The 12,661-nt window shown below is 36.5% G+C and overlaps 1 protein-coding gene across 3 annotated transcripts in view; it reads right to left on the reverse strand.

Moving 5' to 3' along the window:
• The window catches only part of LOC111054006 (unconventional myosin-XVIIIa), a 184,010-nt gene that overhangs the window by 117,034 nt on the left and 54,315 nt on the right, over nucleotides 1–12,661 (reverse strand). For all 3 annotated transcript variants that reach the window (XM_039442930.1, XM_039442931.1, XM_039442932.1), the window contains exons 16-19: nucleotides 6,448–6,558; nucleotides 5,047–5,271; nucleotides 956–1,084; nucleotides 348–491 (exon numbers count right to left, since the gene is read on the reverse strand). In XM_039442930.1, coding sequence (XP_039298864.1) covers nucleotides 348–491; nucleotides 956–1,084; nucleotides 5,047–5,271; nucleotides 6,448–6,558 — 609 coding nt within the window. The remainder of the gene's footprint in view (nucleotides 1–347; nucleotides 492–955; nucleotides 1,085–5,046; nucleotides 5,272–6,447; nucleotides 6,559–12,661) is intronic.

Raw genomic sequence — 12,661 nt, forward strand, 5'->3', positions numbered from 1 at the left:
GAAGTTAACTTGCCAAGACTGGGCAGTTTATTGTTAGTCAAAAGTAGCTGTAACGGCGTGTGGTGAAATCCGATTTTGTCAGTGTAGTGTTAAGCATATGCTGTATTTATAATATTATCAGCTGTCCTAAAGAGTTGAGTTTGTTATAGTAATTGAAATAAGCACTCACTTTAGAACACATTCGCTAAAGAGTTATTACTAATATTTTGTAATTATATTTTATATTTCTTCACAACTTTACAGTCAGTTACTGCCTAACTGAAGATTACGCTACCTCTAACGGAGCGTTTATTTGCTGGTGAAATCCACTCTAAAATATTAAGAAAATGTTAACAACACGAACTTACAGTCTTTTCTCTCAGCTCTTCTTCAGTTCGATGAATATTTAACAAGGGTGTAATTTTGACGAGAAGACGCCACCAAGGCCAATTTCTAACAGAGAGAAATTTACGGACATTCCTTTGTATACATTTCACAGCCAGTTCTTGAACCTGGAAAACATATTATATTTATTAAATAAATGTTTATGTCAATACTATAGCTAACTAATCTAAAGACTACTGAGCTAATTAGTTCTCTCCCAACATACTACTTGAAAAATGAAACAGATTCAATATCTGTTCAATTCTAGATCTAATTCAATTTTAGAAACTGCTATTGATCATGAATATTTCATAAATAGCACATTTTTATTTTAAATAACTTTACATATGGAATTAAATTCTCTACAAATTTTACTGAACATTTTTCTTTGTTTATAGGCAATTTACCCAAGTTACACAAAAGTGTGTTTTTGATCGAGTTAGTCCTTCAAAGCTTCGTACTTCAACCAAATTAGCTTTTAGATAATCAATTTATTTTTTCCAGATCAGCTGCTGCCCTAATTAACCCCTAAAAGTTTATCATTGTTTACTTCTAGAAGAAGATAATTTTGAAATAATTTTATTGTTCTCACCTTGCGTTTCACAATCTTTTTCCGTGTTAAATAGCTTCGACAATAAGCCTGGAAGTGTATTATTCTACTAGTCAACTTCTCGTCCCTTTGAGCTTCAATCACAGCCAATACTCCGTACCTGAAAAATACCTGTAAAAACACAAAATCAAAATTTGAAACTTCTTTTATAAGTTTACATTATAGAAAAAGATACAGCATGAGAATAAACGCAATCAAAACAGAAATACTAGTCTGCAGAAGAAACAGGGAGAATAGTAAAGAAATAAGGCTGAGGAATGAAGCCATCGTAAAGAAGTTCAACTATCTTGGAAGCAGGGTCACTAATGATAGAAGAAGTAGTAAAGAGATATAGCTAGCAGGATTTATCAAGCAAAGAATGCTTTCAATAATAAGAAGCGGGTATTGACTGCAAGAGCAGAGCATTGAGTCTAGAGGTGAGAAAACGGTTGCTAGAAACCTATGTATGGAGCATTGCAACGCAACCTATGGCAGTGAAGCTTGGACGATGCGTGTCAAAGAAGAGAGACGAACTTCTGCTTTAGAGACATGGTGCTACAGAAGAATGCTGAAGACCAGTTGGAGAGAGAGAGAGAGAGAAGGTAATGAATGAAGAGGTGTTTGAAAGTAGAGTTGCAGAGAGTGGGGGATGTCTAGTGAGGGGAATAAAAAGAGGAGAGCAGAGAGCACAGTTAGTTGGTCATATTGTTCGACATGAGGGACTACGCTAACAAAAAGGAATAATGGAGGCAAGCAAGGCCACAACTGGAGTACATACAACAAATGAGATGTGCCAACTACAGTCACCTCAAAAGGATGGCGGATGACAGACAGGCATGGAGAGGCATTATACATTTCTTCTTCTTCTAGCTGCATCTAATTTTTCATTCAACATGATTATATTATAGTGTGGAAGAGTTCCTCACTGATAGATAAATATTGTTTATTTCATAATGTCTTTAGTATTTAATACACGTGGTTGGATTGCTGGCTGTGACATGCTTATTCATATGACATTCTTTAGGCTATTTTGAATTATTCTGACGATATATGTTAAGTTTTTGTGATATCTTCTTATAGATTTTGTGTATTGTTTTACAATGTATTGTAAATATTGTCTTTTGACTTTTTTAAATTATTGTATTGAATTGAATTTATTTCAGCAAAATTTACACAATTTACAATAATATTTCAACAGAGCAAATACACAACTTGAGATATGTAATACAAATAATACTATTAATACCTTATCCTATTCCCTATCATATATATCTATATTATATTTATGATAATAATATTCCTAGTTTAATCCAGTTCAACAATGTTTTAGCATATATTACTGTGGTATAACTTATCTTATTGCACCTATCCCAAGTGGATTCACTCTATTTAATGAAATATAAGAGCCCACATAGACCTTTTTGGCCTGTTCGTGGGTCAATGAGTCCAGTACTGTGTGATTAAAGTATACATTTTTTTCCTGATTGAACTTAAGAGAAATAAGTTTTTTCAATTTCATAATCGCACACACACACACACACCACAGACACACACACACACCACAACACACACACACCACATATACACACACATACACACCACAGACACACACACACACCACAGACACACACACACACCACAGACACACACACACCACATATACACACACATACACACCACAGACACACACACACACACACACACACACACACACCACAGACACGTTGGTCATCACAAGGTGAACCGCTAGGCAAAAAGATATATTGATTGGGACAAAGAGAATATCCAAACATTAGAAGTAACCAATATCCTATTGATAGATTGAAGTAGCCGTTCACATTGATCTTCATTCAGCGTTTTTATCCAATTTGTAATTATTGATTTATATTTTGAGAAACTACAGCGCCCGGCTGACTTATTTCTTGAGGAATGTTATTCATAATAGTGTGGCATAGGTATGATATATTCCTATCACAGGCTGAACGGGTGTTTCGTTGAAGACCCGAGTGATGAAAGCGGGAATGTCTTGTCATGTAATGATGATTGGACTCTGAATTGAAATGTATTTTATTCTTGATCATGTACATCAGTACTGATTTAATGAATAGCTGCCTGATTCTGAAAACGTTGAAGACCTGAAACAATCGTACGGATGAAAATCTTCTGCATAGACCAAGGCCAACTTTTATTATAGTTTTCTGAGACACTGATATTTGATCTAACAACGCTTTGGGTGCACTTCCCCAAAGGATAATACCGTAGGAAATAATGGACTGAATGTACACATAATACACTGTTCTCAAATGATTTATATTGAGGATTCCCCTAAGCTGGTTGAACACATAAATCATTTTTCTCAGCCTACTATTAAGGTATCTAACATGAGAGCTCCATGTCAATCGACTATCTATATGAATGCCCAAATATTTATATTCATAGACAGTCTCTATTAAATCACAGCCACACGCATTACCCCAATCAGCCCCGCACGTGTGAACCCTCAATTCCAAGTTGGTAGGGGGAGCACGACTGTCACGCAGGAAAATAGGCAAACACTTAGTTTTTTTTGTATTCATGCTGAGTATATTGATATCAAACCAGCTTTTCAATTGTCTTAGCTCACTTGAAGCTACTCTGTACACATTTTCCCAACTGTCTCCCACAAAATAAACGGCTGTGTCATCAGCAAAAAGCATCATTTTACCACTCATATTTACCTGAATAATATCATTAATGTAGACCAGAAATAGAATTGGTCCGAGGGTACTGCCCTGAACCACACCATAATTGATATCTTGGATGCTACTTTCGACTCCTGCAATAGATACCAACTGGCAACGCTTTGATTGTAAATATTGACTTGGCCTGTACTTTCTTGTATTGTTTATGGCTTAATAAATATCTTATCTTATCTTACTTTTTGCATTTTGTTCTCAGTAATTCTTTGCACGTGTCCCAGTCAGCATATCCTTCTAGCCTTGATGAACCGAAGAATAGTCTTGCCTTGCAGAAGACCTCTATAAATACTGGCCCATATGAATAAAACCAGAGCAAATGCTCATGAGCAAGAGCATGGAGCATAAGGTTTTGCTCATGAGCAAAAGGTAGAAGCAAAAGCATTTGCTCATTTCTATATGAATAAGCTTTACCTTATACTCTTACCTTATGCTCCTGAACTCTGGAGCAAATGCTCACGTATTTTAGAGTTTTTTCATCAGCTGATTCGCTTGTGTAGCCTTAGTTTGTTTTTATAGCTCACGGAAGCGCTAAATATGCAAGTAGGAGGCACCGCTTGTGTTTGCGTCGTCTGCTCTGTTTTCTTTTTATGAATTGAGTTTAGAATTTTGAAATAATAGCGTGAGAAAATGTCATCTCTATAATAATCTTCTGCATATTATTATAATATCAATAGCCTTCTTATAATCGTCCACACTTTCATCTTCTTAAATGCCTATCTCCTATTTTGTGATGGCTAACAGGTAGCTATCTTTTGTATTTATTCTTTTGTAGGGATAATGGTGATATATATCATGGTTGAATCTAAAAAGAGTTTTATAGTTCTCAACTATTGGTTGTGATCATATCTGGTATAGTTTCCTCTTCCTCATACGCATTAGTTGAGCCATTTTACTATGAACAAAAGGTGATAAGCTGCTCTAGATTAGACTCACCTTTTTTGAAGCATTTGCTTCAAAAGTTGAGCAAATGCTCTAGTTTATTCATACAATTTTGAGCAAATGCTCAAACTATTTTTTTGATGAGCATGAGCAAAAGGTTTTGCTCACGTTTATTCATAGAAAATGAAGCAAATGCTCCATATTTTAGAAGTATAAGCAAATTCTCAACTTTATTCATATGGGCCATTGAGGGTTTCGGATAGTTTTGGATGAATATTGATGGTTTTTGGATAGTTTTGCATGGATATTGATGGGTTTTCGATAGTTTTGGATGGATATTGATGGTTTTTGGATGAATATTAATGGTTTTTGGATAGTTTTGGGTGGATATTTATGGTCTTTGGATAGTTTTGCATGGATATTGATGATTTTTGGATGGTTTTGGATGAAGATTGATGGTTTTTCATAGATACTAACCTGACTGAGTCCGATCCTGTAGGACGCTGAATCCAAATCCAGACACTCCAGGATCTTTTCCACGGCTTGGCGTTGTTGTGAGACGCTCAAAACCTTGCTTGTGTTGGTGATTGAGTGATCACTGGCTAGGAGACTGAATCGTCGGTAGAACTCGGAAAGAGACATGTACTTGGGGAAGCCCAGTTTGTGGAATCTAGCCACTGCTAGCAATTGAGAACCTCTTAGCTGTAACATTTGCAAAATAATCGAATCAAATATTTCATAACACAACATAAATTGAAGCGATTTAAAATAATTTATGTTACGTAAATAATAGAAAAATTTGTCGATAGCTGCAACAATTAAAAATTGAATCAAGTTGAAAAAACATTTCAGAACACAACATAAATTGAAGCGATTATAATAATGTACGACAGAATTTGTTGATTTGGAGTTTTCAGAGATTTATCTCTGAAAACATAAATTGGAGCGATCTAGAAAAAAATACACAACAGAATTTGTTAATATAAAAATATTTAGGGATTTGTAATATTCCAAACTATGCTAAAGCATCTGTAAATTGAATCAAGTTGAAATATATCTGAAAAATATTTCAAAACAAAAACGAACACAACAAATTAATCTTTGATAACATAAATTGGAGCTATTTGAAAAATGCACAGTAGAATTTGTTTGATTAGAGATTTCAGGAATTTATTATATTCCATATTATGCCAAAGCATCTGTAAATTGAATCAATTTGGAAAAAATATTTCAGAACAAAAAAATAATATCAGATAAGATAATTTGGAGCGATTTAAAAAATGCACAACATAATTAAATTTGTTGATTCAGAGTTTTTAGGGATTTATATATTCCCTAAACATTATCTATGCCAAAGCATCTGTAAAACATAAGTAAAAAGCCTTCAAATTAACATTAATAATCTAGAAAAATAAAATGTATCTTAACTATATTATTCGTAATCTGCTGAGAAAATAATGGATATACACAGATAGATAGATCTTTTATTCATTCAACACAGCATACTATCATACAAGCACACAATTGAACGTAGTCAAGTCAAAAATACTGTCCTCTGAATCTATTGTCAAATGAAAAAAAAACATATTCTACCATAAGCTATAGGTAGTCATGTTACATGCAAGTTAGAATTATCCAGAACATAAAAAATATGCTTCATATTTAACTGATCCAACGAAAACGTTAACCGCGTATGCGCAGTTATAGGTTGGTTCGCCCTACGGACAAAGCTCGCGCTCTGTTCTTGCTCGACCTGCGATCATCTAGCGATCTGCACGTGTAACGTTTGCGGAGCAGAGCGTAAGTCTGTACGCACCTTAACAAATCTCAAACATGATAAAATTATACCTGGAATGATCAATTTTGTAATGTAATTACCTGTGATCTTAGTAGAGGAACATCAATTAATGTATCATTGTCATTATTATGAGGTAGAAAGCAATGCACGAATTTCGTCCTAGTCCTTTTCAGGGTGTCGATTATACCATCCTTAAAAAATACAAAATGAAATAAACGTTAGTGGAAATCTAATAGTACGGTACACTAAATTGATGGAAATACTTCGCTATGTATAGCGAACTTACTTGCAATAAATGTCGTCTTCCACATTCATATTCCACAATTCAGACCAGTTCAAGGGAACATTAGTTCCTGGGAAAAATACTCTGGAATATTGGTATGACTACTCTCATACCGATCTGGTGCACAATACTCAGCCACACTGCAAACTAAGTCCTCAGAAATTTGTCTCCAGATCTCCAGGTGGAACTAACGAGTTCAAGTTGTCATGATTTGACCATTTCAAGATGCTTCTGAAAGATCCATTCCAAGATGATGATGATGAAAATGCTAATGTAGTTAATTTGTTAGGTTTAACTGTCGATGACAAATTGTCATGGAATGAGCATGTGGATAGGGTGGTGGGTAAAATTAGTAAGGGACTCTTTGTCTTAAGATATATTGTAAAGTATGTACCATTAAACGTAGCAAAATCTGTATACTTTTCTCTGATTTACACTCATCTTGTCTATTGTATTGAGCTTTGGGGAAGTACATCTATTGGAAACACTCAAAAAATTTTCATTTTACAGAAGCGTGCAGTACGGTATTTGGCTAAGCTTGATTAAAATCACCCCTGTAGAGATGCCTTCATAGATTTAAAAATTCTAACTTTACCATGTATTTACATCTACAGAGTTGTTCTTTTTATTGCTAATAACTTAGACTCATTCAAAACTAATTCTGATATGCATGGCTATAATACACGAGGTAGTGGCAATCCATGTATTGTTCTCCGACAAAGACCCTCGAACCTATGGTCTGGGACTATTAAATAAGCTACCTAGATCTCTGTCCATGTCATCTGCAACTTTTAAAAAAGATCTGTATACTTTTCTTGCGGAGAAAGCATATTATAGTGTGGAAGAGTTCCTCACTGATAGATAAATATTGTTTATTTCATAATGTCTGTAGTATTTAATACACGTGGTTGGATTGCTGGCAGTGACATGCTTATTCATATGACATTGACATTCTTTAGGCTATTTTGAATTATTCTGACGATATATGTTAAGTTTTTGTGATATCTTTTTATAGATTTTGTGTATTGTTTTACAATTTATTGTAAATATTGTCTTTGGACTTTTTAAATTATTGTAAATATTGACTTGGCCTGTACTTTCTTGTATTGTTTATGGCTTAATAAATATCTAATCTAATCTAATCTAATCAAGTGAGGCAGCGATCAAGTTTTATGCCCAGATATTTTGGAGCATCTTCATTGTTCAATTTCATTCTCCCAAGGAAGACATTCATGTCAAGAGAAAGGAAGTACATGAGGTTTTTACTTTCCTTGCCCTACTACCATAGGTAAGTAAAGTATTGCTTTCCAAAAAAATTAAGGTACCCCAATTTCAAGTTTTCTTTATGTTTCAATGTCCCCTGAGTCCAAAAACATTATTGTTGGGTGTTGATCTGTGTGTGTGTATGTCTGTGAACACGATAACTCCATTCCTAATTAACCGATTGACTTGAAATTTCAAACTTAATGTTACCATGAGGACCCGAAAATAAGAAATTCAATAAAATGCAATTCAAGATGGTGGAAAAAATGGCGGATAATTACTAAAAAATCATGTTTTTTCGGTTTTCTCGAAAACGGCTTTAACGATTTTCTTCAAATTTATACCATAGGTAGCTATTTATAAGCCCTATTAACTGACATGAGTCTCATTTCTGGGAAAATTGCAGGAGCTCCGTAATATTCTTGAGAAAAATGGCAGATGATTACTAAGAAGCCACGTTTTTCACGATTTTCTCAAAAACGGCTCTAACGATTTTCTTCAAATTTATACCATGGATAGCTATTCATAAACCCTATCAACTGACATGAGTCTCATTTCTGGGAAATTGCAGCAGCTCCGTAATATTCTTGAGAAAAATGGCAGATGATTACTAAAAAACCACGTTTTTCACGATTTTCTCAAAAACGGCTCTAACGATTTTCTTCAAATTTATACCATGGATAGCTATTCATAAGCCCTATCAACTGACATGAGTCTCATTTCTGGGAAAATTGCAGGAGCTCCGTAATATTCTTGAGAAAAATGGCACACCACATTTTTTTGGTTTGTCTTGTCGCGTCCGAGTTTAGGGTAGATGTCTGCTTGTCACCCCGTCAACTAGTCAACCCGTCAGGATGTCACCTCTGAAACCGGTTCTTGGAGGTGACCAGCTGGCACCGACAAGTTGTCTCCTCTCTAAGGAAGTGACATGCCGACGGGGGGACTAGTTGACGCGAGCGAGCAGGTGATACTTTGTCGTGCACGGTAACGACAAGATGTCACCTGCTATTTCAGACGGGGAGACCACTTGATGCAAGCGTCAAGGTGATACTCTGTCTTTGCCTTGGCAACGACAACATGTCACCTAAGATTCCAATGGGAGCCATGCAAAACAGTTGACAAGACTGATCTCAAAGTTTTGAAAGGGTCACGCAACTTGGCACTACTGGGTCCACTTGGCACCCAGTAGTTGGAGATTAATACAAGAAAAAAAACATCCATCAGACTACTTCCCCAAAAGAGAAAACTCAAGCTTGGGGAACGAGATTAGCTGGACAATTAAAATTAAAGTACATAATTATTATTTTCATTGCATCCCAAACATCCGAATGATCAGACTGAGGATAAGTCAAGAAGAGCAACCTAAAGGAGGTTCTCTAATATATATGGTATCCCGTCCTGTCCCCAAACCTATGGATTGGGGTACAGTTAAGATTTAATTCACGAAAACGTCGACAACCCCAAAAGTAAGTCTTTAATTTGCACTAACCTTGGAACTGGCGAGGAAGTGGACTGTATCTCGTGTGTAGAAGTTACTGCTGACGATATCCTGTCTTTATGCGTAGGCCTATATGATATTGCACATATATCACGAAACGAAACGAGGTAATTGCGTTCAGCTCGAACGCCACGGAACGAAAACGAAAAACGATGGGAAAAAGGAATAGGAAAGGAAAACGGAAAACTTAGGGTGTGGGTTAAACTAATAGGGAAGTATGGGGGCAAGTTTCCTAACTGGCCTAACATACTCACCAGAGTTAGTTTTCACGTGAGCTGAGCGCACAACACCCTTAGCATCACTTATGATTTGGGTGACTCTACCTAACGGGTATGATAAGGGTGATGAATTGTCCTCTTTAATCCATACTAACTGCCCTACCTGAAGGTTTGTGTCACTCTCAAACCACTTATTCTTCTGTTGAAGAGTGTGGAGGTATTCACTCTCCCACCTCTTCCACAATCTCTGAGTGAAGCGATTAACCTTTTCCCAACGAGACAGTCTGTACTCGTTGACATCACTCACGTCAATTTCAGGAACCGCCAACAGAGGGCGATGAACAAGGAAATGTCCGGGAGTCAGCGCCTCGTAGTCATCAGGAGATGAAGAGAGCGCATACAACGGTCTCGAATTGAGTATCGCCTCAATTTTCACCAACAGAGTGGAAAGCTCAACAATAGTTAGGACCGAATTTCCCACTTCACGAAACAAATGGAATTTCACATTTTTAATATTAGACTCACAGATTCCATTCATGAAAGGAGCATGTGGAATATTAAAACGAAATTGGATGCTTTTAGATGACATCGCATCACAGACGTTGGATTGATTTTCTGATGATCTGAGAAATTCAACAATTTCCTTCAATTGTCGCGCAGCACCTTTGAAATTCGTCCCTTGATCACAGAATATTTCTTTAGGCAATCCACGCCTAGAAACAAAACGATGGAGAGTGTTAATAACTCTTCGGATGAAAGACTTGTAAGCACCTCAATGTGACAAGCTTTTGTTGCCAGACAGACAAACAGTGCAAAGTATGCCTTGTACGTACGAGCTTTGGGCCGAATACTCTCTTTGACAGTGAAAGGACCAGCTAGATCGACCGCAGCCTTCAGAAAGGGAGCACTGGGAACAACACGAGAGCTGGGAAGATCACCCATCACGGGAGCAACAGGAGTTGCATTGAATAAACGGCAACGAGTACAATTGAAAATCACATTTCTGATAACACTGTGTGCTCCAACAATCCAAAAATAACGCTGAATAAGAGCACGCACTATTCTTGGTCCAGCATGAAGATGAGAAATATGATAATACTCAATGAGGAGTTTAGTAAAATGACTATCTTTATGTATCAAACAAGGATGCTTGACTTCATATCCTAAAGCACTATTTACCAATCTACCACCAACACGAATCACACCATCACAATCCAAGAATACAGACAATTTTTGGAAACTCTTATCACAAGGTTTACCCTCTTTCAATAGGTCGAGTTCACGATTGAAATGACACTTTTGAACAATTTTAACACAATAAATTTGTGCACATTTCAACTCTTGAACACTAAGTGCGCCTGATTTACGACAAACACCACTAATTGATGCTTTACAGTTATTCACGAAGCGTAAAACATAAGCACAGGAACGTAACAATCTCATGTATGAGGAGAAACGTGTTATCTGAATAACAGCAGTCTCTTCAGTGATATTCAAAACAACACCTTTATTTTGTTTCACATCAGGCAGAATTTCAGTAGCAGGGTAAGTCATAGATGACAACGGCCAACATGACAACGAATTAGAACACCACGTTGGAGCATTGAACCAATCTTGCGAATTGCACAAGTTTTGGGGAGAAACGCCTCGTGAACCAACGTCGGCAATATTGAAATCAGTAGCAATGTGATTCCAATCAGAAATATTAGTCAACTCTAATATTCTCACAACACGATTTGCAACAAACGTTTGCAACTTGTAAGGAGGTATATGCAACCAAGATAAAACAATAGTTGAATCACTGAACAGAAACGTAGATTGAAGATTGATTTTTTCCAGTGAAGGAAGGACTGAAACATACAATCGCGAAAGCAACAACGCAGCTTGAAGCTCTAATCGAGGAATAGACAGAGTTTTCAACGACGCAACTTTAGTTTTAGCTTTCAACAGGAAGCATTTCACCGTAGATTCTGACGACACAACTCTCAAGAAGATACAAGCACAGATTCCTTTCTGCGATGCGTCGGAAAACCCAAGTATTTGACAAGAAAAAGCATCGCCATAAACGCATCGAGGAATTGAAATTGAACTTAGAGCAGGAAGCTCTCTCATCAGCTCGTTCCAGCATTCGTTGTAGTCAACAGGAATCGGCGTATCCCAATCGATGTCCAACTTCCACAGCTCTTGTAAAAAACATTTCATTTTGAATATTACTGGAGCTATAAAACCGAGAGGGTCATACAGACGCGCGATAACGGACAGAACAGTGCGCTTAGAGTTTTTCTTTTGAAACTCTGGAACGGAGACTTTAATATGAAAACAATCAGTAGTTGGGTTCCACATTATGCCAAGAACTTTCACATTTGAATTAGGCTCATCACTGATATGAAGTGGTACTTGAGTGTTTTCAGAACGAATCAAATCCAAGAACTCAGGAGAATTACTGCTCCATTTATTCAACTTGATATGAGCACAGTTTAGAAGATTACAAAGTTGTGATTTTATTTCACAGATTTCTTCCAACGAATTAGCACCTGTGAGAAAATCGTCGTGATATATATCATCACGAATAGCTGCTGCTGCCAACGGAAATTTATCTCCTTCATCTTTCGCCAGTTGAATGAGAGCACGTTGAGCAAGAAAACCAGACGGTTTCAAACCATATGTGATTGTTTTGAGCTCATAAACGACAATATCATCGGAAGGATCTTTACGAAACAATATGTGAAGGAAAGAACGATCTTCTTCATCAACGAGGATAGCACGATACATTTTCGTAACATCACACGTGAATACGAATGAGTGAAGTCTGAATCTAGTTAACACATCACATATGTCATTTAACAATTTTGGACCTGAATGAAGAACTTGATTCAACGAAATGTGACTCTTTTTAGCAGACCCATCAAATACAACACGAACCTTTGTTGTAGGTGATGACGGATTGAATACACAAAAATAAGGAATAAAATATTTACCTGGTTTTTTAGCAACTTCCATATGATCCAAAAGAAGATACTCTTCCATAAATG

Source organism: Nilaparvata lugens, chromosome X (genome assembly GCF_014356525.2).
Source record: "Nilaparvata lugens isolate BPH chromosome X, ASM1435652v1, whole genome shotgun sequence".
Classification (NCBI taxonomy): domain Eukaryota; kingdom Metazoa; phylum Arthropoda; class Insecta; order Hemiptera; family Delphacidae; genus Nilaparvata; species Nilaparvata lugens.